The following is a 24,993-nucleotide window of genomic DNA, read 5'->3' on the forward strand; positions in this document are numbered from 1 at the left end:
TAAAACGCCAAAAAATAAATCTTTAAAAAAATATATATATATTTACTGATAGAAAATCAAATGTAGTCCAGTTTGAATGTTTTGTTGTCAAGTTGAAACGGTCTATAGCTGCACACTCTCACGCAGAGCCACCTCTACAGCTGTACTGTACATCTCTGCTTCAAGTGACTTATAACTGTTTCAATTTAATGATGTTTGTGATCAAAATTGTTTGAAAGAAAATGTGACTTTGAATAACTTAAATAAGTTATATAAAAAAATTTTATAATCATGATACTAGTTGCTGTAGTTAGTTGGTGTTTGTTATGCAGTTGTCAGAAAAATTCATATTTTCTGTGTAAGGAAACCATAGCCTAGTGGCTGAGTTCCTCATCATCCCCATGGACACGAGTGAATAAACACAGAGCCATGAAGTGAAACTGTTTTCAGTTTGGAGTTTTTGCACCCATTCGTTTACTTCCTCTTGGAGCAGAGGTGTTTGACAGTGACACAGAAACCCTCTGGTAGGAACGTGATAACTGCTCAAGTTCAAGTTTCAAGTTTCTTTATTAGTACAGAATACTTTTATATGAAATACTTCTTTCTGTTTTGCTCCTGAGAGTGTGCTAGATAAAAATAGTTAAGTATAAAATAAGTATAAAATAGAAAGTCAAGTACGTAAACAAGTGTAAACAAAAGTGTTCAATATACATATACAATATACAATGCAGAGTAGAGAAAACTGAGTTACAATACAATATACAGTACAATGCAGAAATGGGATGAGGTACAACTTAGGGTAAGGTGCAATGAGGTATGAGTTGTAGTGCAAATCTCTTTACCAATAAATATAAAGTGTGTTAAAGTATCTAAAGTGGTTAAAGTGGGTGCTACAGTGAGTTGTTTATTTAAAGTCAGTGTGTACGTGTGGATGTGTTTGCTGTGAGTGTATTTGATGGTTTGTTACATAGTGTTATTGTCGTTGAGCATCCTGATGGCCTGGGGATAGAAGCTTCTTCTGAGTCTCTCTGTGCTTGCCATGAGACTCCGGTATCGCTTGCCTGACCGCAGCAGTTCAAAGAGGCAGTTGCTTGGGTGGCTAGAGTCTTTGATTATTCTCTTAGCCTTACCCCTGCAACGCTTGTTGTAAATGTCTTGGAGAGTGGGAAGCCCACCTCCAATTGTGCGTTCGGCTGAACGGGCCACTCTCTGTAGTCTGCTACGGTCTTGTGCGGTGCTATTCCCAAACCAGGAGGTGATATTGCCAGTCAGGATGCTCTCTATTGTGCATGAGTAGAAGTTCTTAAGGATGTTCTGGCTCACTTTGAACTTCCTTAGGCGCCTAAGGAAATAGAGGTGTTGCCGTGCCTTCTTCACTACACTGTCAATGTGTGTGGTCCATGTCAAGTCCTCGGATATGTGGACTCCGAGGTACTTAAAACTGTTCACTCTCTCAACCGGTGCCCCGTCGATGCTGAGGGGGCTGTAGTCCCTGACCCCCGACCTCCTAAAGTCCACAATCATCTCTTTTGTTTTGCTGACGTTCAGGAAGAGGCAGTTCTCCTGACACCACCACGCCAGAACCTCTACCTCTTCCAGGTAGGCCCTCTCATCGTTTGCAGAGATCAGGCCCACCACTACTGTGTCGTCAGCCAATTTGATGATTGTGTTGTTGTTCTGCTGTGCCACACAGGTGTGTGTACAGTAGGGCTGCAACTAACGATTATTTTGGTAGTCGACTAATCTGTTGATTATTTTTTCGATTAGTCGACTAATCTAACGATTATTTTTGTCACACCCTCCATCTCTGTTTCCTTTTCCGGGCTCCAGTGCATGTTTTACCTCACATGCTCAAGTCTGCACACCTGTGAATGTCACCCTGTTGTCCAGTCCCTCTCCCTTAACAGTTAACTTAACATAACATGATCCCATAGCAAATTAAAATAATGACTCATGAAACATTTGAATTTGGATCTTAACACATTGAGTGCCACGGACGCGTTTTGTCGTTAGTTCATGCCGACCTCTGAGTGCCCCCGACGCTATATAGCGTTTTTTTTTTATTTCTTTTTTTATGGCGATTTGAATTCATATTTCATCAATCGAGCCTCGGGTTAGTGCTGCAGAGTCTCTCTGAGCTCAATTGGGAAGATACCGCCCCCTATCGTCTCTCCCTGTGTAACTGCACCCCATTACTTTATACTGATGCAGGGGGAGTGGTCAGTTTGCTCATTTTACTTTTCCGTCAAGCCAACTGAAGAGACCAAGTGATCGCCGGCCATCAGAACAGCGTGGATTATGTATTTACAGTACCAACACTGTAATCAATAAGCGTGATCGATATTTGGAATGGCGATCAGGAATTGGAATAATCTTTTTGGATAACATCTGATCTCAGGTAAGGAATACATTTTACCAGTCTTAGGATAATCAGAGCTGTTTTCACAGAGATATAAGCTTTTGCCCTATGCGTGTGTGTGTGTGTGCGCGGTGATCGCTGATGAGGAAATGAGAGAATCGATTTTTCAGCCCGCCTCTATAGCGTGCATAAGTACACATATACTATCGATAATCTAGCGTTTATTTGAAAACGCTTCATAAATAGGCCGAAAAATGACAGTTTTTGTGTGCTAGAATATTCCAGTAAATGCCGTTTATCACGGAATCTATATATTTTCCTTGAAAACGAGGGCTTTTCAAAATGCTATAAAACGAAAATGAACCGATAAAAAAAACAATCCGTTTGGACAATGTTGACTGCAAACAAGTCATTGATAAACGACAGGCAGATTAGACACATAGCCATAATTTAAGAGAGAGATTATGCATTCACAACGCTATCATTGAAGTGGGTGCTGGCATTCAACAGGGTTTCCAATGTTAATGGCTGGCACTCAAACTGTTAAGCAACTTACTTAAATCAAAATGTATTTGAATAACATAAATACAATACAACAATCAATCATAACAAAAATAAATTAATTAAATAATACAAATTAAAGTGCAAGTGTTTAAATGTAAACAAAGAAAGAAAATAAGTAGCAGCATCTACCCCCAGCACCGCGGCTGATGGGGATGTAACTTGGTCCAGGAGGGTGACTTGGAACAGCTGTAGGGGGAGAGGAGAGGAGGATGACAGATCAGACAGACTTCTAGGTCTTTTGTTTGCTGTGTGTGAGAAGAGTGTGTGTGTATGTGTGAAACTTTATTTTTGATGATCTACTGCATAATGCCATTAACGTTAAACCATGGGAAAGCTAGTTGGAACTTGGCTGGCTAGGCTACAGACAGCTCACGTTAGCACAGAGTGTCGTGTTTTTGCAGACTGACTAGCTAAGTAAGATTGTGACACACACTGCCACATTGAGTATATGTGTATATAAAAGCAGCAACGCTGTAAGCTTGGCGCTGTTGTTTAGCTAACGTTACACGTTACATACAACATGTCATACTGCAGCCTCTGTATAACTGAAATAGCATGCAGCAACGCTGTAGTTTGGCGCTGTTTAATGTTACATACAACAACAACATACCGCAGCCTATATAAGCCCCAGCAATAGAGTTCGCTTAGCAAGCATTATCCATATCCATGAGACGTTCTGTTTTCCAACATGTAAGCTAACGTAAAAATATACAATACTATGGCTAACTAGCTAAAACATACCCATGTTCCGAAGCTCCAGGGTGCATTCTTTCTTCTTCTTACCCGGGCCGTTACTACAGAATGCAGTCAGACAATGGAAACGATACTGCCCCCAGCACTTCCTGTAGTGCATTGCAGTTACAAATGAACATTTGCGTCTCTGATTTTTGTATACGACGCATCAACGCAAAAATTCCCCGTCGACGAGTAGAGGAGGGGACTCAGAACACAGCCCTGGGGGGCCCCTATGTTGAGGGAGATGGATTAGGAGGTGCAGTTGCCTGCTCTCACCACCTGGGGTCTGCCCGTCAGGAAGTCCAAGACCCACTGGCAGAGGTCATAGTTCAAGCCCAGGTCCCTGAGCTTGGCTATGAGTTTGGAGGGGACTATGGTATTGAATGCTGAGCTGTAGTCGATGAATAACATTCTCACATAGTTCCCCTGCCTCTTGTCCAGGTGTGATGCTGCTGTGTGCAGCACATGGGCTATGGCGTCCTCCGTGGACCTGTTGGGGCGATATGCAAATTGCAGGGGGTCCAGGTTGATGGGGAGGGAGGAACAGATGTAGCCCTTCACAAGCTTCTCAAAGCACTTCATGGCTATGGAGGTGAGAGCTACAGGGCGGTAGTCGTTGAGGCAAGCGGGTGTGGATTTTTTGGGTACAGGGATAATGGTGGACTTCTTCAGACAGGAGGGGATGACAGCCTGTTCTAAGGACAGGTTAAATATGTCAGTGAATACCGGGGCCAATTGGTCAGCACAGACTTTTAGGACGCGGCCAGGGATACCGTCCGGTCCTGCTGCCTTCCTGATATTCACTTTTTTCTTTTTTTTAAACAATATGTTTATTGGTATTTTCTTAATTTTTTTCAGTTTTACAGCATCAGTTCAACAGTTCAACAACCATACAAAAGGAAATGCTGCCAACTGCCCCCCCTCCCCCCTCCCTGAGTTACAGAAAAATAGATACAAAATAAACCACCCCCCCTGATTTAAAAAAAAAAATCAATATATATATAAAAAAAAAAAAAAAACTCTAGGCCAGAACCCCCCTCCCCTCCCCCAGACTAGGACCTCAACAAATTAAGTTTTTTCTTTTTTTTTTTTACACATTTTGAGAATTTAGTAAACCCAGTTACACCCGTCTAACAGGTGCCCATACTTCTACACCAAACAAATAAATATCTAACGTTACATCTTTTCTCTTCAAAGAGCAACTAATAACATTTACAGTATCATTCATTGCAATATATACCCATCAGAAAGACAAAAGGGAGCTTCAATAATAGCCTACATCGTCAACATACTATGTAATCTGTTCTAAGTATTGCCTAAACCCAGCCCAGCATTTATCAAAGAGATGTGGTTTTTTCTTAAGATTGAACATTCTTTTCTCTGATGCCATGTACGAAGAGATTTCACTAAGCCACATAGACATGGGGGGGGATTCAGCACTTTTCGATATTCACTTTCTTAAAGGTCCTCCTCATCTCATGTTCTGTTATCCTGAACACTGAGTCTCCATCAGCAGCCCCCCCCCCCCCTCCATTGCAGTGGTTTGTAGGCTGGCGTTGTTATTCACAGCCTCAAACCTCGCATAGAAGATATTGAGATCATTTGCCAAGGAGATGTCACTGTTCAGCTTGAGGGAGGTGCCTTTGTAATCTGTCATCGTTCTGAGGCCCTGCCACATACCTCTGGAGTCAGCCTGTTCAAACTGAAGTTCAACCTTATCTCTGTAGTGCCGTTTTGCCTCTATTACTGTCCTCCTTACGTTGTATCTCGCCGCCTTGTGTTCATTCATGTTGCCTGTCACAAGCCCGGCGTTGTAGGCTGAGGTGCGCGCTTTCAGAGCCTCACGGACGGATTTGTCTACCCAGGGCTTTTGGTTTGGGTAAACTCTAATTGTGGTAGAGGGGATTGTTTCTTCTACCAGAGTACAAACAAAGTCCAGCACTGTTTCAGTGTAGTCATTAATATTATCTGTGTTCTCGTGGAACACACTCCAGTCTGTGCATTCTAGTGCAGCTTGGAGCGCTTCCCCCGATTCCACAGACCAATGCCTCACTTCTCGCGTTACTACAGGAACGCGCTTGAGACTTTGTTTATACTTTGGCATAAGAAAGATGGCGTCGTGGTCAGATTTGCCGAATGGGCTAAGAGCCTGTGACTTGTCCCGATTCTTCTGCCGTTCGTTCCTTGCGGTGAACGAAGGCGCTTTCTGCCGGTTCTATTGCGTGGTTCGGGACATCCGGAGTCAACCAAGTCTCGGTGAAACAAAAGACGTTGCAGTCCCGAATGTCCCTCTGGAATTGGATTCTTGCTCTGATGTCGTCCAGTTTGTTTTCTATGGATTGTACGTTGGCCAACAATATGCTGGGCAGGGGTGTCCTGTGAGCCCTCAATCTCAGTCTATTTTGGATTCCAGCCCTCTTCCCTCGACGTCTCCTCTGCCTGGGAGGGTTGTTGTTGTTTTGCTTCAGAATCTCCACCGGCCATTGTTCAACAATGACCCGGTCGAGAGAGCAGTCCAAGCGGTGAGTGTGCTGTAATCCAATGTCAATCAGTGATTGTATATATATTAAATGCACCAGCAGGTGGTATACAAAAAAAACACACGTAAAACTATAAAAATTTACCAAATAAAGCACAGTCTCGACGGAGCCAACAGAGAGGCTGCCGGACAGTGCGGTGCCATCTTGACTTAAATCCTAGCATAAAAATTCCACTCTCTTTACTGGTGTCATGGGCACTGAACTTCTTTGTTGTTGTCAAGGAAACTTATGTTGGTGTACAGACCTTATAACGTCTTTGGTTACTGCACTAGTGTGTATTATGCAGGTGTGTGTGTGTGTGTGGTGTGTGTGTGTGTGTGTGTGTGTGTGTGTGTGTGTGTGTGTGTGTGTGTGTGTGTGTGTGTGTGTGTGTGTGTGTGTGTGTGTGTGTGTGTGTGTGTGTGTGTGTGTGTGTGTGTGTGTGTGTGTGTGTGTGTGTGTGTGTGTGTGTGTGTGTGTGTGTGGGTATGCCTAACACATAAGCAGGTATGTCTCAGCAATGCATGAAGCAGAATGATACTGATACAGGCCTGTCCTCTCCTACGGAACGCTTCCCCATGAAGCATTATGCACTCTTTGCTTTGTCTCTGTCTGTGGCACGTCGACCTTTTCCATGGTTTTTCACAGCCCCTGCTGTTCAAACAGAAAATACATTCTACGAGTGGTTTCCCCACTAAATCTGACAGAAACGTCCCATTGATCCACCTTTCAGACACATCTCAACACATAGCCACAGTGTAAATGTCATGCTTTACACTCCCCCCTCCTCACTGTCTTCCCTTCCGTTTGGAATCGGCACTCCCCCGCTCTGGTGTCACACTCCTGCCGCATGGCAGCCCACAAATCACCTTTAGGATGAGTCTCTCTGCGGTTCTCCTGACCCGTTCTCCTCTGTTCCTCTGTTCTCCTCCATTTCCCTACACGCGTAGCGCATACAGCCCCGTGGTGACTCTCAGGTCCCGGCATTAGCACGCGGACACACGCTGACTCCAAGATCCGCGGTCTGAGTAGCTGGAGTTGAATGCAGACACACACACATACACACACACATCGCGATGCTGTCTTTCGAGGCCGGGCCTGAAGGCTGCCGCCACTTTGGTTACTTACAGCGGGCTGGAAGATCACTGTGTGGCAGAGAGAGAGGCGGCCAGCGAACGCACAGTCAGAGATCGCCGGATCCGCTTTCAGTCTCGCCCCCAAGGCTGAGCTCACTGCTGGCATTATTCACATGTGGGCACAAGCCGACACGGACACGTCGGAGGAGCTTTGTATAAAGCCCACCAGCCAAACAGTGCTGAGAGATACAGCGTGACAGGGACGTGAAATTAACCTTGAATGCTGCTACAGTTAGCAGATGCATGGCTGGAGCTCTCAGTGGGGGCTTTAACATACACAGTGGCAAACGGGGAGCACTCTCTTAAGACTAAGATCTGAAAATCCCTCTCAGCTACCGGTGCATTTGAAATCGTGAAAACGGCCGTTACAGAATTTTGCACCCCACAGTCCACATTGGAACACAGTCTACATTGGCACAGCTGTAAATGCCTAGTCTATTACAAAGTCAGTTCCCGTTTGAAGATCTTTTAAAGATTTCCAGTTCCTCGTTAAATTGCTGGTGGATCAAAGCCACAGTGCTTTTTCTTACCGTCAGGCTCTGATATAATTGTAAAGTATTTTGTATATAAAACAAGAACTGGGGGTTGGACCTATGCACACTGGCTTAACTCCATGAGGTTGGCTGCGCTGCGGACTAACACCGCGCTGCAGACTAAAGGCCTAAATATACTTCCCGTGTCTGGAGATGCACGTTGGTACGCGTGACGTAATTTGCGTAATTTTCGTCAACGCTCCTGTCGGATCCAGGCTAATTTTTTTTTTATTTTTTTCAATGTTCTGTTTTTTTCCCCGTCCCAATTTGTCGCCGTGCCAATTCCCCCCCTCCCCTCCCCTACCTGGCTGCTGTATGCATGTTCTCCTACGAGTCGGTACAAGGGTGTCCCGAAGCGACCGCACGCTTCCTCCGATACGTGCTGCAACTGCCAGTGACGTCTTTTCACTTGGCAGCGAGGACTCTCATTGGTGAAGTGTAACGCGTGGGAGGGCACGCTATCTCCACCAAGTCCTGCCCCCGCTGAGCAAGCGTCGAGACCTGACCTGTAGGCGTCGCTGTCCCCACCCACCAGTTTCCCACCCCTAATACTGCCAATTGTATTAGTGAGAACGACCAGCCAAGCTGGTAGCAACGCCGAGAGCTGGGCTCGAACCCAGCATCTCCTGCGTTGGTGACTAGCGCAATCTCCGCTACGCCACCTGACCGCCCCAGGCTACATTTTTTAACCGCACGGATGGCTCTGTGGATATGCATGCCGACTGCGCATGTGCCCAGCTGTCAAAACAAAAGCACTCGACGCAACGCTTCCGGACACCAAACGCGGACTATAATCAGAGCGCAGTCCATGTCAGTTTTTGAGTATGTGGGAGCCTTAACTGCGCAGACACACCAGCCGCGCATGCAGGCACTCGTGGGTTCCGTGCAAGAACGCGTGCGTGGCCGGGCACACAGAGTCCGACTTCAGAGCGGGCGAAAGTGCACGGAGGAAGGCACATTTACATTGGAACAGCTGTAAATGCCTAGTCTATTGCAAAGTCAGTCCCCGTTTGAAGATCTTTTAAAGATTTCCAGTTCCAGTGTTCTATTGTCCATTTTGCATGTATAACCAGTTATTATATAACTAATTAGAATGTTAGAATTCATTTTAGAATGATGATCAGTGTGACTGCTCTACTCCTGAAAAAGTATAGTAATATGGTTTATTTGTATTGGGAAAGATAGACACATTAGCTGGTTGAACAACATCTATATGTGTGGTAATAATGCAGATATTGAGTGTATTTCTGTGAAAATGCGCGTGGTGCACGCCTCTGAATCCAACCAAAGCGAAAACAATCGCTTCCAGCCTGCGAGTCGCACGCCCGCATGTGGCCGGTGGGCACAGCTACGTCCGTTAACATGGGTGAGCTAAAGTGAATCCTAGCCTCGTGCCTTCCGCGGAGTTGCAGAAAGATTACACCGCCGTCAGAGACCTTGAATACGGAGCCAGAATGAAATTGGGTTTTGATCTTTTAAAATATCCGGAGGAACAGCGTGGCTTTGGTTTTAATTGGTTGTCTCAAGTTCCAGTGCGTTTTCTGATGCGTGGATTGCGGACGGAAAGCCGATTGTATCGCGGATCACGTTATTCTCGATCGTGATCATGGGCCACACATCTGCATAAAGTGTGGGAGATGTCAGAAGAAATACCTGAGGCTGGGCGTCCTCATCGCTCCGCTAGAGGGGCAGAGAGGCCCACTCTGGGGAGTTCCCACTTCAAATGTGTACACACTCGATGAAGGCAGGGAGCAGCATTAGCACTGCATGGGCCACCTAATTTACTACAGTATCTCAGGAATGCTGAGCTAAACGATTTCCACTGATATTAAATATCCCCGGCGGTTGTGTGTGTGTGTGTGTGTGTGTGTGTGTGTGTGTGTGTGTGTGTGTGTGTGTGTGTGTGTGTGTGTGTGTGTGTGTGTGTGTGTGTGTGTGTGTGTGTGTGTGTGTGTGTGTGTGTGTGTGTGTGTGTGTGTGTGTGTGTGTGTGTGTGTGTGTGTGTGTGTGTGTGTGTGTGTGTGTGTGTGTGTGTGTGTGTGTGTGTAACATAATGTGGGTGTATACACAAGCTCACGTTCCATTTCCCAAGGAGTTTGCGAAGCTCAGGGATGGAAAGGGAAGCAGAAGTGGGTCACGTGGAGGGGAATAGCTCGCAGCTTCGCCGGGATCTATACGGTTGGCCCAAATATATGACCTGTATTCTCAGGCCAATTGAAAAAACGGTGGGAGGAGAAATCAATAAGGCTTCCCTCGGCTGAAAGTTCTCAGTGATTAATATGAGAACAACAATGCGCGAGGAGCGCTAGAACGAGTCAATTAAGAAGCAGGAACATTCACTCTGGAGGAAATGTGCTGACACAGTGGTGGGGTGTATTCTACACATGGCTATATCTCCCAAATTCCCTGACAACTGGTTTTTCCCTCATAAAGCAGCGATCAGACAATCCCCCTAGCGTGTAAATGCACGGCGTCAGGGAGAAACGCGTAGATTTGCATGAATAATTTGAGGAAGAATTCCACCGGCTTTTAGCGTCACTCTTTTTTACCCTGCTCCCTCAAATTAAAGTCCCCCGTCTCTCTTTTCTGTCCGTCTCTCTCCATCCCAAAGCAAGGGCAGGTGGACTGCTGGCCTCTGTCTTGCCCACCCATGGACTGCGAGTTCACCGTGGTGCCCGAGGGCGAGTGCTGCCCGCGCTGCGTGAGCGACCCCTGCCAGGCGGACACCATCCGCAACGACATCACCAAGACCTGCGCGGATGAGCACGGCATCCCCCGCTTCAGTGGCTCTTCCTGGGTGAAACACGGCACAGAGTGCACCCTCTGCCAGTGCAAGGTGAGTTTACCCGGCGCCGTCCAAATGCAAATCTCAATTCCAGAGAAAAGCCTTTCTGCTTTAAAAGTCATACGCTAGGGATACGGCATATGAGTATGTTTCTCTACGCCGCTTTGATTCAGTCGGGGGGCCAACATGACACCCGCTGCAATTTTAAATGTCAAATGTCTGTATGCTGCACCATCACCACCACCTTAAAATGTTATCTAAGGAGCCGCACAAGATCTAGCCTGAGGTTAAAGTCTGCTGATAATCCACTCACAAGTTCTCCTCCTCTCTTTCTCTCTTTCTCTTCCAGAATGGACACATCTGTTGCTCAGTGGACCCCATGTGCCTTTAGTCACGGCAGCACTGAAGACACCTGTACAGTGTTCTCCATGTAAAAAAAACTAAATAAAAATAACACCACCCTCCCGCCTCTCTTCACTGCCCCCCCCCCCCCTCAACCCCTCTTTATACCAAATACAAAAACGGAAATCATACCAAACAGATGAAGGACTACAGTTCCCACAACCCCTCCCCCCTTTCTCCGTTGAGCCTCTCCAGTCAGGGTCAACCACACCACCACCCCCACCCCCACCACCCCCTCTCTCCTCCGAATCATCTGCAACATGAAGCTGTAAGATATTACTATTACTGGCATGACTGTGCTCGATGTCCAAAACATTTTTGCCGATTTATAAACTTCTTTGAACCTCTCAATGATGATATCCTAGATAGCGTACGGCAGTTAGCGTAAGTTTCCGTTGCCACGTTTACGAGAGTCGTCTATATTATGTGGTGCTCTGTAGCATTTCGTTCCATTTCTCTTTTTTCTAATTTATTTCCAAGCTTGTTATTGTGTAACGGTGAAATAAAGTATGTCCATTTACATTAAACCGTTGTGAGAGTTTTTTTTGTGTGCTTGGCGTAGCCATTTTATTTATCTGTATTCATTATGCAAAACAACCCTTTGTAGTGTTTCGGTAATTATCTGAATGTCTGGCAAGCATGCAGACACCCTCCACCGACAAGGATACTGTTTGACAACATTGATATTCATTTGATCCTGAGTACAACCCTGCAATCATATTTCACCAAACTCCATCATGCCTCATGAAGTTAAACATTTCCTCCCATTTTCATATCCCACTTTCAAGCCTCCTCCCTCCAACCCGTACAAATGTTACAATCTGTCTCCACCATAAACATCTTGTCCCTCCAAATGGACCTGTAATGGTAGTGGTGAGGGAGGTGAGGGGGAGGTCCGTGCGATAACAGAGGTGAGGCGTCCTGTTGTGAAATCCACACTCCCAGCCTGTCAACACCCAGCACCCCACTCATCATCATTATCATCATCATCATAATCGCCATCCATCATCATCATCATCATCATCGTCATCCATCATCATCATCATAATTATCATTCATCATCATCATCATCGTCATCCATCATCATAGTCATTCCCTCTTGTCTATTATTGATACAGGTGGTGCATGCAGATAACCTAGGGTACATGATGGTAAAAGATCAAACAGATTCAATGGATCAATAGGAAACACAGGATAATCTTGCCTTTCTAATCCCATTATGCAGATGTGTAGGTGATTCAGAGTGCTCAGTGAACTAGCTAGTGGCCATGCAGAAGTTACGCAACGTTTTTACACCTTGGAGGATTGTGATTGGAGGATCAATAAAAGAGGGTGTGGTTTCAGATCAGGTTCATTGTCAAGTGTGGATTTCCAGGTTGCAGTTGATGCTTGATATGTGTGATGGAGCAGCTCTCAATATGATAAATAGGCTCAGCTCTAGGGGGAACTACAGCTGGCTATGGTATATTCATATTTTGGCTATTTTGACTATTGGGCCATAAATAGTATGGGGTCAAGCCAACATTTACATCCAGTGTATACTTACTGTTCCTCTGGATGAACCCAAGCAGGTGTCTGCCTCCACTGGCTAGAGACTAAGCAGCGATACTCGGAAGAACCAGACGTCCCAGTTAGGGTTATAAAAACAAAGATAATAACAGAGAGATTATACTTACTGTACAACTAAATTCATAGTATTCGATCGCAGACACCTTGGTCACCAACAACGAGGGATTGTACACAAATAGCAGGTGATCATCATCAAATGACAACCGTGACCAATGAGCTGTGGCTCTGCACCATGGTGTACGGCAGAGAAAGATATCACAAGACCGTGGTCATGAATAGACACTAAATGGAGAACAAGTCCACAGGGAGGTGACTTTGTGGCAGGTTGGGCTCTGCTTGGATGCTGCCACCTTGATGTCACCAGAATTCACGCCACTCCATCCCTGCCTCCAGCCACGAGGCTCAACCTGCCCCTAACGGCTTTCACCGGGCTGGCCATGGCATTATGCACAACAGTTGGCTTAGAGTTCGAACATGTTTGAATTTGATCATGTGGTGGATTATCCATTATGGTTGGCGCCTGATTTGATGCTTTACATAATTCCTCACGGTCAAGGTGCAAACTGATATAATTGAGCCGATATTGGAGAGTGTGCTTCACTATCCTCATAATAACCTATTGTTTTTTCTTTTAATTAGGCCTCTCATTTCTTGAATACACATCCACACTGTGCACATTAGCATACAAAGTAATGAAACCGTATCCATTGTTGTGTCGACTTGATACTACAGACTGTATACTGTCCCCCTAGTTTGTCTCGAGCCCCCAGAGGTAGTGTGGTGATACTGGTATGGTAGTAGAGCACTTAGAGATCCTAATATAATGATCACACTCTATCAGTTTACAGTCAGAGAGAAATGAGTTAAGCCTGGAGATGGCTTTATTTCCCTGTGGAGCGGTCTCTCCTTGCTCTACCTCGCAGCTGCTTGCATTAAGAAACACCCAACGGAATGGGGTCCATTTATATTCTGACGAGCTCTCCCTCCTCACTAGAGCTTTTTCTGCAACTAACTTGCCCTAAAAACTTTTCTACTGTAGGTTGTCATGACTCTAAACTTGTGCCTGCCTTGAATGAGTGGAGGACTTTGCAGAGTGGACAGTGCACAGCAGCTGCTAGTGGCTTGGCAAGGGCACCATCTGGCATGCTTTGGTCCGGTAGCTTCTAGCCGGTGGTGGCGCCAGGCCAGTGGGCACCTGGGTAGTGGTGGCACAGCGGGGCAGAGTGGTTGTCCAGCTGGCTCCTAAATGTCCGATTTTCCATGGCAGTGCTGAACCCTCGGCAACAGATGCCTGGACCCACAGGGAGTCCACTTTGCTGCCTGTCCTATATTCATTATTAATGACCACACAAAGCACTGTGTTTGACCAAGGCTAGTGAACCATGTCTGCAGTCAGAGATGCACCAGTGTTGCTTCAGAGATCTGTTAAAGGCATGAATAGATTTAATGCTAGCACCATTGAAATGCCAATGCCTCACAAATACGTGCCTTAACAAACCTTCCATTATTTTAATGGTTCAGAGGTCTTCAACATTCACACTGGTGTGGGCGGCTAGGTGGTGCAGTGGGCAAGGCACTCACCACCAATGCAGGAGACGCTGGGTTCGAGCCCAGCTCTCCGCATTGCTATCAGCTTGGCTGGTCGTTCATACTAATACAATTGGCAGTATTAGGGGTGGGAAGCTGGTGGGTGGGGATCGGACGTTGTGGACAGCGACTCCAACAGGTCGGTTGGTGCGCCTGCGCAGCAGAATCAGGAAGCGACGGGGGCGGCGTGCCCTCCCACGCAGACCCTCGCTGCTGAGAGAACGCGCTGTGCAGGTGAAAAGATGCGACGGCTGCCTCCTCGTGTACCGGAGGGGACACGTGATGCAAGGCTTCGTCCACATTGCAGCCGGCTTGTGGGAGGCATGGCCTAACAATGTTCGAGACAGGGGAGGGTAGAATTGGACGATACGAAAATTGGGATCGGAGAAAAATAGAAAATGGGAGAAAAAGTAGATAAAAAAAAAAAAAACATTCACACTGGTGTTTAACTGGTCCATGTGGGAGACTTGGTTAATATTCTTTATGTCAACGAGAGCAGAGACTGGAACTTTTAATTATTCATAAGCATTATGTGTTAATATGTAAATGTAGTAAATGAGTGCTGACTTGGCTATGTGAAGCAAATCCACCAATTATCACAAATAATATGTCCTGGAATATAACTTAATGGACATGTACATCACAAGGACACTGTAGGACGTGTTTTATAAGAAGCCAGCGCAGAGCTATATTCACTGATATTGGATTGTTTCCCAGCAAGTGTCATATACTGGGTCACTGGCTGTTAAGTCGACTGGGAGGTACATACCGCTGGAGGTCGTTGGGAAGCAGCCAGCACTGCCTAAAGCTACTGCAAAGTATCTCAGCACTGCAGTAGTTTAGTCACACATAAGATAAGTTATTCCCCCCCACGACGAGAGCTCCCAGACTGCAGAACAATTCAATTAAAAACGAATCCCTTCCCCCACAGAGGAGAAAAAGGCAGAATGTATTTATTTTTAACAAAACCTTATTTTACTCTTTCTTGTTGTCTGAGGAATTTGTCTACCGATTGGCTTGGTGTGTGCTTAGGGATTTTAGGGACAGAGAAAGCTGCAGCAAGAATTAAAGGATGAATGACGTCTTCCATGCGGCTGCTGATGGTCTCTGGTCTAGATGGTTTCTAGTGGGCTGGTCTATATTGGGGGACTGGCTGGTCTAGATGGTCTATGGCTGGCTAGTCTAGATCAGAGCCTTCTAAAAAGAGAGTTGCGACACTCTCATAGGCTTCCATTGTTATCGTGGAATGCGGAAGTGAAGCGCCTCATGGGTCGCCTATAGTTCCAAGCAGAGCCTTATAACGCCATTAATTTTCATTGTTTTCCGAGGCACTCTCACTGGTAAGTTTAGTTTACTTTACTTACTGCATTTCTTTTTTTTACATTTTAACACATTAGCAGACCACTCATGGATCTAGTCAATAGTGGTATTTTATGTAGCCAGCTTTAGTTAATGTTTATCGTAAGTTAATAGCTTGTTAGATTCTAAATGCAGTTAGCTAACGTTACCATAACCAATGTCAGTTGGCCTAACGTTACATTTACCTCAAATTATTTGCAGTTATTGGTGTTCGTTAGTTTATCTTTGTTTATTAGATTTATTGTTAAAGTGAGCAACACGTAGTTTCGACCGTATTCGTATTAGTACATCTGATTACAATGAATAGTAAATTGCTCAACTAACATTAACCCTTCAGATGAAGAACCATAAAAGTCTGAACAATTAATCTGTGATCATCCACATTTATGCTGCTGTTATGTTTATGTTTTTGTGGGGTCAGTTGCAGGGCTGCGCTCCATCACCTCCTCCATTCTGAGACCACTGGTAAATGTCGCCTTTGCGTCCAGGAAGTCTGCCAAAAGGCTGTTATCATCCTCCTGATAGCTTCCTGATTTCACTGTTGCAAGAAACTGCCCAACTGATATTGATTTTGGTGCCTGGTGAAACTCCACTGGAGTTGGGACTGGATTCCTCTGTCTTATACAGCTGAATAGGTTTTCGAGAGAGTCTTGGGTAAACCTGCTGGTCACCATAAACAAGTGTCACTGGGCCAGCATGTCTTCTTGGATTGTGTGTTGCCATCACAATCCCTGTTTCCACTTCCACATTGCCAGATTAGGGCTGCCCATGTCGGTGGTGACGTTAATTACATGTACAGTAGCCCTATGGAAGCTGCTCTGTCAATATTGTCCAGGATGATTGCTTTATAAATGGCCCCATTAGTAGAATTGCCACTGTAGTGGTAAGCCACTACTTGCTTCCATCATGTCGTGCTTCCTGCCAACATAAAAACACATGCATGTGATGCCTCTCCTGTGTGGCCGGGTAACGTCACATTGACATCTCGTCCAGAGTCAGCACACACTCCCTCTCCATCTCTGTCAGGCCATCTAACTTCAGCATGTCAAATACCTCCCCTAATACTCGTGGTTCCATCTTTATATGGAATATAAAGCACCCAGCCCCCGTGCCCTAGCCCCCCACCCAGCCCCGTGCTCGTCTTGAGGCAGGAGCTCTGGCCATTGCAGACAGACAGCGGCAGCGGGCAGAAAACAAAGAACCCGGACTCCCACAGCCTCCTCCCGTATCCCGTGTGGCGGCGGCTCTCACCCCAGCCGCAGAAGAGAAGTGTCCCCTGGGGTATTTATTTGTTTTCGCCTCTTCCGCCGACGGACCGCAAATTACATCTGGTCATAAATCAATATTTCCAGACTGTTCTATAAAAGTAGCGATTTTTATTTCAAACGTATTCAAGTATAAACATCATAACCATGTCACAACAGCATTTAGAATGTATATTATCATCAATATGTTAGTTTAGGAATAGTTTAAAGTGTTATTAGATAGATTTTCCTCTTCGAAATGTCTGTATATTCCGCAAGAGGCGACCATTTTGTAAAACCTTGAATCATGGGAATTGTAGTTTTTTTGTGGCCATTTTGTAGCGGACATCCAGAGCTCTGGATCTGTGTTGGAATTTTTCAAAACTACACTTCCTGTAAGGTTCTATGGGGTTCAAGGTTCATAGTTCTGTATGAATTATTTCAATAACTCTTATTATTCGGGATAATTCTACCACAAAAGGTAATGTTTTTGACAAATATTGAAACGCAGTTAGTTTATCTTCCCTATTGTTAGCATGCAGCAACAATTAGATCTGAAATTTGTTTAAAAACAGTTGCACTGTGGTGAAAATAAAAAAGTACAGTAGATTACAGTAGATTTCATTATCTGTTCTTATGCACGCCTGGTGATACTAAATCCAAATCGAACTCGGGCATTTGAAAGATAATACATGGATATATATATCCATGTGCGAATTGGCTATAATAAGGTAATTTATAAGCCTGCTATTCTATATTCTATAATAATATTTAAAATTGCATTGGTCCGGATGGCAGAATTCAGTACTGTATCTGAAAAAGAAAACTGGATGTCAACCAAATTACTGAAACTCAACAGCAAAAAGACAGCTCATGGTTGTGGCCCCCAAGGCACTGCTCGGGAAGGTTGGAGATCTCCTCCACGTTGACGGCTGTTCCATCTCCCCGTCTCTCGAAGTCCGTAACCTGGGCGTCACCCTTGACTCCACACTTTCATTTCACTCCCACATCAAATCCGTCACCAAGTCTGCCTTCTACCACCTCAAAAACATCTCCCGTCTCCGACCCTCACTCTCAGACTCTGTGGCTGAGACCCTGATCCACTCATTCATCACCTCCCGGTTGGACTACTGTAACGGAGTCCTGTTCGGGGTACCCAGCAAAGCCCTGGACAGGTTCCAGTATGTTCAGAACTCAGCTGCCAGGGTTCTCACTCACACCAAGCCCTGGCAGCACATCACCCCCACCCTCATCCACCTCCACTGGCTCCCAGTCAAGTTCCGCATCACCTTCAAACTCCTGCTCCTCACCTACAAGTCCCTCCATGCCCTTGCCCCCCGATACCTGTCTGATCTCCTCCACCAGCACACTCCATCCCGGAACCTACGATCCTCTGATCTAGGTCTCCTCTCCATCCCTCGCACCAGGTTACAGACTTTTGGGGACAGAGCCTTCAGCGTGGCATCCCCTACCCTCTGGAACTCTCTCCCCCCCGAAATCCGCAACGCCCCAACCCTGGACACCTTCAAATCTGCTCTAAAAACACACCTCTTCACCAAGGCTTTTCCCCATCAGTTAGTTTAGATTGGGTCCATAATCCCTTACCTTCCCTCATCCCCCTTTTTTCCCCCTATTTCCCTAGCCCTATTTTTTGTCCTGATTGTGAAGCGACCTTGGGTTCTATGAAAGGCGCTATATAAATTTGATCTATTATTATTATTATTATCTACAGAACCTTCTGTTTAATCAGCTTCCCTTTATTCATTTCCTTAGATTGTTTGTACATGATCTCAAGAAGGTACTGAACTGGATCAGTGGCCGTTTTTAATGTTTGGTCATTATTAGCATGGTTATTCACTGTCAAAGATGCAAAGAAAAATCATAATTCATATTCTCCTTTGTTTCATCACAATTTAAGCAAGCCTAGTAATAGACACAATATTTCGGACACTGGGAATACATTCACTTAGGTCCATAGATGTCCCTAGATACCAAAAATATGCAAATGGTCCTTGTAGAAGTGGAGCAATATTCCATTTACTTAGGTATGTATTTTAGGCAGATTTTCAGAAAATTGGCTGTATGGTGCTGCGGCACTGCAGATTTATCCTATTGCTCTTTTGAGCAACTTATACACAAAGTTAATAATAGCTTACATGTGTTCAAAAAGACTTGGGGTCCCTATTTGACAATGATAGGTAAATAAAAGTCAGGATATCTTATGTCCGATTTATATTCTCGTGCATTTTATAATTATACAGTAGATATGTGTAACCTTAACATGTAACAACTGATTATATGATCAATGTGAGGAATGTGCTGGCCTGTATTTAAATGTTTTGTTTATTTTAAGGCGAGACACCCCAGGTGAATCGGCAAAAAAATATATTTGAATAGATATCACTATGAAACTTTCCCAGTTTGTTATGTACATAACAACTAAGAAAAAGTGTATTGCACGTTTTCTGAGATCTTATGTTTATGTAAAATAGGCGTTACCTAATTAAATATGCACTAATTTGCATATGACGTTAGGGTATAAATACCAACATTGGATGATGCCAGATAAAAAAAAAAATGTATTATGTTGACACATAACACAGTGAACTTTTTATGTCTACAGTCATAAAAATCTTTAATTTTTTCGCCAGGTTTTTTGGTATAAATGTACTATAAATCAGGCTATGAATGATATATCAACAAACCCCTCTGGACAAAGATGCAGGGGATACATATAGGAAGAAATGTGGAAAGTGCGGTGTGTGTAGGTGCTAGGGAAATGGTATATGTTTACCCAAGTGTGTAAGAAAAACGCATAAAATCTTTTTGGGAAAATGCCTTAAAAGTTCTGTATTGTAAAATGCCATAAATTCTTTTTAAACAGCTATTTACAAACACAATACCTAATCAAACCATTAGTAATAGACAACCTAAATACATGCCTGATAACCGAATAACATAATAACATAATAATAATGAGGCTACAAACAGTGTAGTAACAAACTCAACACAACCGATTACTGTACCCCCTAATAGGCAAAAATAATATTTGAATAGATATCACTATGAAACTTTCCCAGTTTGTTATGTACATATAAACTAAGAAAAAATATATTGCAAGTTTTCTGAATTTTATGTTTATATATGCAAATGAGGCACTTCCACATTAAATATGTGCACATTTATGGATGCAATCAGGCAAAATGAAGTAAAATAAACAACTAAATGTGTGTTATTGAAATTTTATTGTCACTAGTTTCATAGAAGACATGTTTAGGAAGCAAAATATAACATAATCTCATAATCAACCAAGAATTATTATATTTGCCTATTCACCTGGGGTGTCTCGCCATTTATTATTATTATTATAATATAATATAATAATAATGCAGGACCTGTTCAGAGGTCTTTAATTGGCATGCAACTATCCTCAATGTTTAGCGGTTAGCACACACGGTTACACACACACACACCGGAACACACACGCATGCATTGTTCTTTGTAGGATCGCAGATGCGATTCATCTCTGCGATTAACCCATCCCGTCGTCCTTCCCCCCAAGGGCAGCTGGGAGCAGACAGGCGTCGGCGAGGGCCGCGCCAGGGGACCAATCCAAGTGCTCCTGCCCGTCTTCGTCAAGGACGCCACAGCGTTAGCGATCTGTTGTTGTGCATGTTTTTCCATTGGGTTTATCTAATCGGGGGGGAAACCCTTGCGAGCACGGGGAGAACATGCAAACTCCACACAGAAAGGCCTGGGAGATACCCCACCTGGGTACCTGGCATCATGGAAACCTGGTCCCCAAGCGGGAATCGAACCCTGGACCTTCTTGCTGTGAGGCGACAGTGTTAACCACTACACCACCACCACGTATTTGTTCAGGTTGGTTTTCCTATCTTTTTATTTTTGTATCACAATGATGTGATGTGGAAAACATGTAAAGAGACTGTCTGAATAATGGAAAATGTAATAAAAAAGTTTAAATAAAAAAAAAGAAAGAAAGAAAGAGAAAGTTACAGACATTCAAAAAAATTAGAAGAAAACGGACACTTTAAAATAAAAAGTGGCACTAAGAAATATACACACATTTTTATTCCATATTGTACAGGGACTGACCCCACAGGGCCATTGACATGGATATCTCTTTAAGACACACCACTAGGTGGCCCATGCACAGGTACTTAAGGCCAGCATGGACTCCCTGGTTAACATTTATTGGAACGGGTTTCTAAGCAGCCTTGATGTCTCTATTGATCGATTTATGATCAAGAAAAGCATCTTACAGCTTAACAGGTTATACTACTACCTATCTTGCAAATATGTCTATACTACTATGCACTCAGCGTGTAACACTCAAGTTCAACACTATTTGACAAACAATGTCACTGACCCTTAGCTGCCAGAGATGTACCCCTCCTGGTGACATGTTGTTCACAATCTGTAAGTCGCTTTGGATAAAAGCGTCAGCTATATGACTAAATGTAAATGTAAATGTAAACTACAGTATATATACACCCTTTGGCTGCGGTTATATGAAAGGAAAAAAAACAACGTTTCATTTAACTTTTCAGAACGTTGTGTATTGGTAGGCAAGTTAGACGTCGTTTGTCTGCTGTATGCGCGGGAGGTATTTGTGTGTGCGCCTCGGTCGGGAGTGTGTGTAAAGCACAGCAGAGCCCCGCTCCGCTTCAGACAGATGGAGAGAGCACAGCGCGTGTGTGAGCATGTGTGTGAGCATGTGTGTGCGCCTCGGTCGGGAGTGTGTGTAAAGCACAGCAGAGCCCCGCTCCACTTCAGACAGATGGAGAGAGCACAGTATAATGTAAAGTCCATATCTCTTTGGAGCATCGCAAAGCGTGCCTTGCAGATGTCCGAACGAACACTCGATCACCATGCGTCGGGCGTTGGGTGTGAATGGCTCCGTATCTGGCTCGCGCAGTTTACATGGCACCGTTGCAGGGGAGTTTTGAAAATGAAAACCCCCTTTGAGCGTTGCCGCTAGGAAAACGAAAATGCCTGCCAAAACGGCGTTGCCTTTTAACTTGGACATGCCAACGAAATAATTCGAAAATGAAACGTTGTAAGTTTAACCAGGGCCTTTGCCTAGAGATACAGTACCATCAGTTTCTTTGTATTGCCACCCCTTGCTTTAGGTGCCAGATGCAGCCTAAGCATGGCTGACCCTGCAAGCCACTAAGGTCAGGCGTGAAAATACCCACCGCTCAGCCATCTGACAGGGATATATGATATCTTCCTGGCTGGTGCATAAGCCTTATGTTATAGACCTTTGCCTATTGTGTAGTGATGCCTAGGACCCGTTCCCCAAGGAGCTGCTGGCAGCCACATTGAGGTGATACAACTCAGCGAAGGTAGACAGACATGACCACGTAGCGTAGCATGTAGACCACGTTGTGCATTTTATCCCATCTGGTCGGTAAAGCCACACAAGTAATACTAAGTGCAATACACCCTATAGAGGAGAATGGGAGTAATGGTCCCTGTTCTGACTGTCATAGTCCCAGTGCAATACATCCTACAGTACCATAGCCACAATCAATGCTAATTCAGCGAGAAACCGGCTACCCACTGCTTCCTAGTGGCATTATATGGTTCCTATATGGCACTGATTTAGGGGAGACATTGCATCCGCAGATAGTCCAAGCCGTGTGTCACTCATAGCCGATGTGGTTGGCACAGCAACGCAGGTTACACCCCTGAGATGTCTTACTTTCACTGTGCCTGGACTCCACAGATGGCTGCTTGCAGATATTCTATCATAGAGTATCTGACACAGTCGTCAAGTATTCTATTCTATGAGGCTGCGAGGGGGTGAGTGAGGGAGACCCAGGGGAGAAGGATCTGGCGGGGTTTGATCCCAGGCCAGCAGCTGAGCATGTTGCTTCGTTCCAGAGGTGTGGGTCTCAAGCACTACGCCATCTGTGGGCAAACCTTGTTGGGCATGTTTAGAAATAATTAGCAACAGGCCCTGTGGAGCACAGGAGAAAATAGTCGCTGTCCTGAGTCCTGACTGACTAGCGTACCTAATGCAGTTGTGTAGGCATACCCATTGGTGTGTTTGCTTATGCCACTCACAAAGGGGGATACAAGTGACAAGTCATGCTGTGTGCTTTATCCAGCCTGCATCAGTAAGGTTACACAGGCTACCCATGGCTGCATTAGAAGCTATGTGCAACACGCCCCACCACTCTTAGAAAACGGTGTTTACAGCTTCCTCATTGATCGATATCAGCCTTCATCGCTCTTCCGTGAAGTCTTCTGTGTTGTGTCATTTGTTGACATAAGGCAATCGTTCGTTAGAATTGTATCCTCCCCCGTACTGGCTGTAATCACTGTTTCACCCTGTTAACTCTTTCACGGCCACAAGCTTTCCCCATCTGCACTGACTAGTGCCAGCTTTTCTTGACCATTTTCACGATATTTCACGATCTTTGCGGAGCTATTGTATATTCTATATTATAGCTATGGAGACAATAGTATGGCTCATTTGAGAGACACTATTTCTAAAATACCCAAATCAAAGGTACTTACCATGTACACATGTGCCTTCACAAAATCATCAAGGGGGAGGGGGGGGGGGGGGGGGGGGGGAGGTAGTCGAAAATGCGATCGTTAGAAAACACTTGGTTTAGGTCCGGTAAAGTAAGACACTGTGATCGTTACAGAAACATGTTTCAGGTTCGGTAAAATAGACATAGGGGGTCCTTACCTTAGCCAGAAGGCACTCCAAAAAGAATAATTCCAATAATCCCATCAGCGATCGCGATTACTCGTTTATATGTAATAAGTACACGTGTTTACGGGAAACTATAGGTTTTGAGGCAAGCAGATCTCCTAGCGATTGCTCTGCAAGAGCTCCTCCCCCTCAGAGTGAGTCTTGACAGTCCAGTTCAGCCATTGTCTCTACTGATCCCTTTCTATCAGAGTTCAAAAGGTAGGCGATACTGCCCCCGTGGGAGATTCGATCGGCATTGCAATTCCAACTTAGGCAAATGAACCAGGGACGGCTAGAGTGATGCGGATGATCGTTTAGAACGGGGATCAAAGGAAAAATATCAAAGGATCTAAAAACGTATTATTGCGTTTTTGGCGCTCAAGCGCTGGCGGTGAAACAAATATTACGTGTTTGGCCGTCAAAGAGTTAATGCACCCGGACAAAAGAATGTACTGGAAACGTTGTCTCTTTATCATTAAGGATGTTAATTTTCCATAAACATACAGATGAAGCTCTTCAGATTCGGTGCTCTGCCCTGCTTCTACCGCGGTAATCCGCGGTAATCCGTGGTAATCATTCTTGTGCGCCACTCTGCGCCACTCTGTTTGAAAATGATTTTGGTAGCATGGTTGCGGTTCTGTTATGTATACCTGGGAGTCCACATCACAGAGGACCTGACACCTAAAAAAATTGGGGGCATTGTCACTAGGCTAACAAGACGGTTTGGTAACAGCAGTATTTCAGCGGAAGCAGAATTGTACAGTAGGCATGGACAACTCACTTTGACCCAGTTGTATTTTCAGTTAATGAAGGGCCAGCACTAGTCAAGAGTTGAATAACTGTGTTGCAGTTGCTAACAAGTATGACTACTGTAACTGTTGTTGTTTAATCCTACAGATCACTACAGATCACCATGGACTGGATCTGGAGCCTTGGGAGAAATTATTGTGATTTCAAGTTCAACCGCCTCAGCCTCGTCTGAAACATACTGTATGGAGGATAAGTCTCCCTGATGGAGCAACATAACTGAGCTTTGTTATATCAAGATAATCAACCCATTACCAGGATCGTGTCTGGCCAGCATGCAGGACTAATGGACTAATGTAAATATGCAGATATCCAAACAGTTGTAGATAAATATATGTACGCTATATACAGTAGTATAGTATTAGATAGGTAGTTATGATTACAGTGTAAGGCAGTTGTAGTAATAATAATAATACACTTTATTTGTTTAGTACATTTCATACAGAAACTGTAGCTCTACAGTAAGTGCTTCACAACAGCCCAACAGGCCACATTGTTTATAGTTTGATTCCATTTTAAATAGACAATAAAAAATTGAGTAAGATAGAATAGACAGAGTAAAATAGTGCACATAAAGTGCAGACATATAAAATCACCATTTTTTACAGTGCAATAAAATAGTTCTGGATTACTGTTTAACAGTTTAAAGTCACTACCTATAACAGTGAAGGCAATAGGCCTC

At 44.5% G+C, this 24,993-nt stretch overlaps 1 protein-coding gene across 1 annotated transcript in view; it reads left to right on the forward strand.

Moving 5' to 3' along the window:
• nell2a (neural EGFL like 2a) overlaps positions 1–11,533 on the forward strand; it is a gene marked incomplete at its 5' end in the record, with an annotated part of 149,703 nt that extends 138,170 nt beyond the window's left edge. The window contains 2 exon segments of the mRNA XM_084335273.1: positions 10,437–10,661; positions 10,960–11,533. Coding sequence (XP_084191399.1) covers positions 10,437–10,661; positions 10,960–11,001 — 267 coding nt within the window. The 3' untranslated portion in view covers positions 11,002–11,533.
• Positions 11,534–24,993: the final 13,460 nt, after the last annotated feature.

Source organism: Notolepis coatsorum (genome assembly GCF_963971535.1).
Source record: "Notolepis coatsorum genome assembly, chromosome: 18".
Classification (NCBI taxonomy): domain Eukaryota; kingdom Metazoa; phylum Chordata; class Actinopteri; order Aulopiformes; family Paralepididae; genus Notolepis; species Notolepis coatsorum.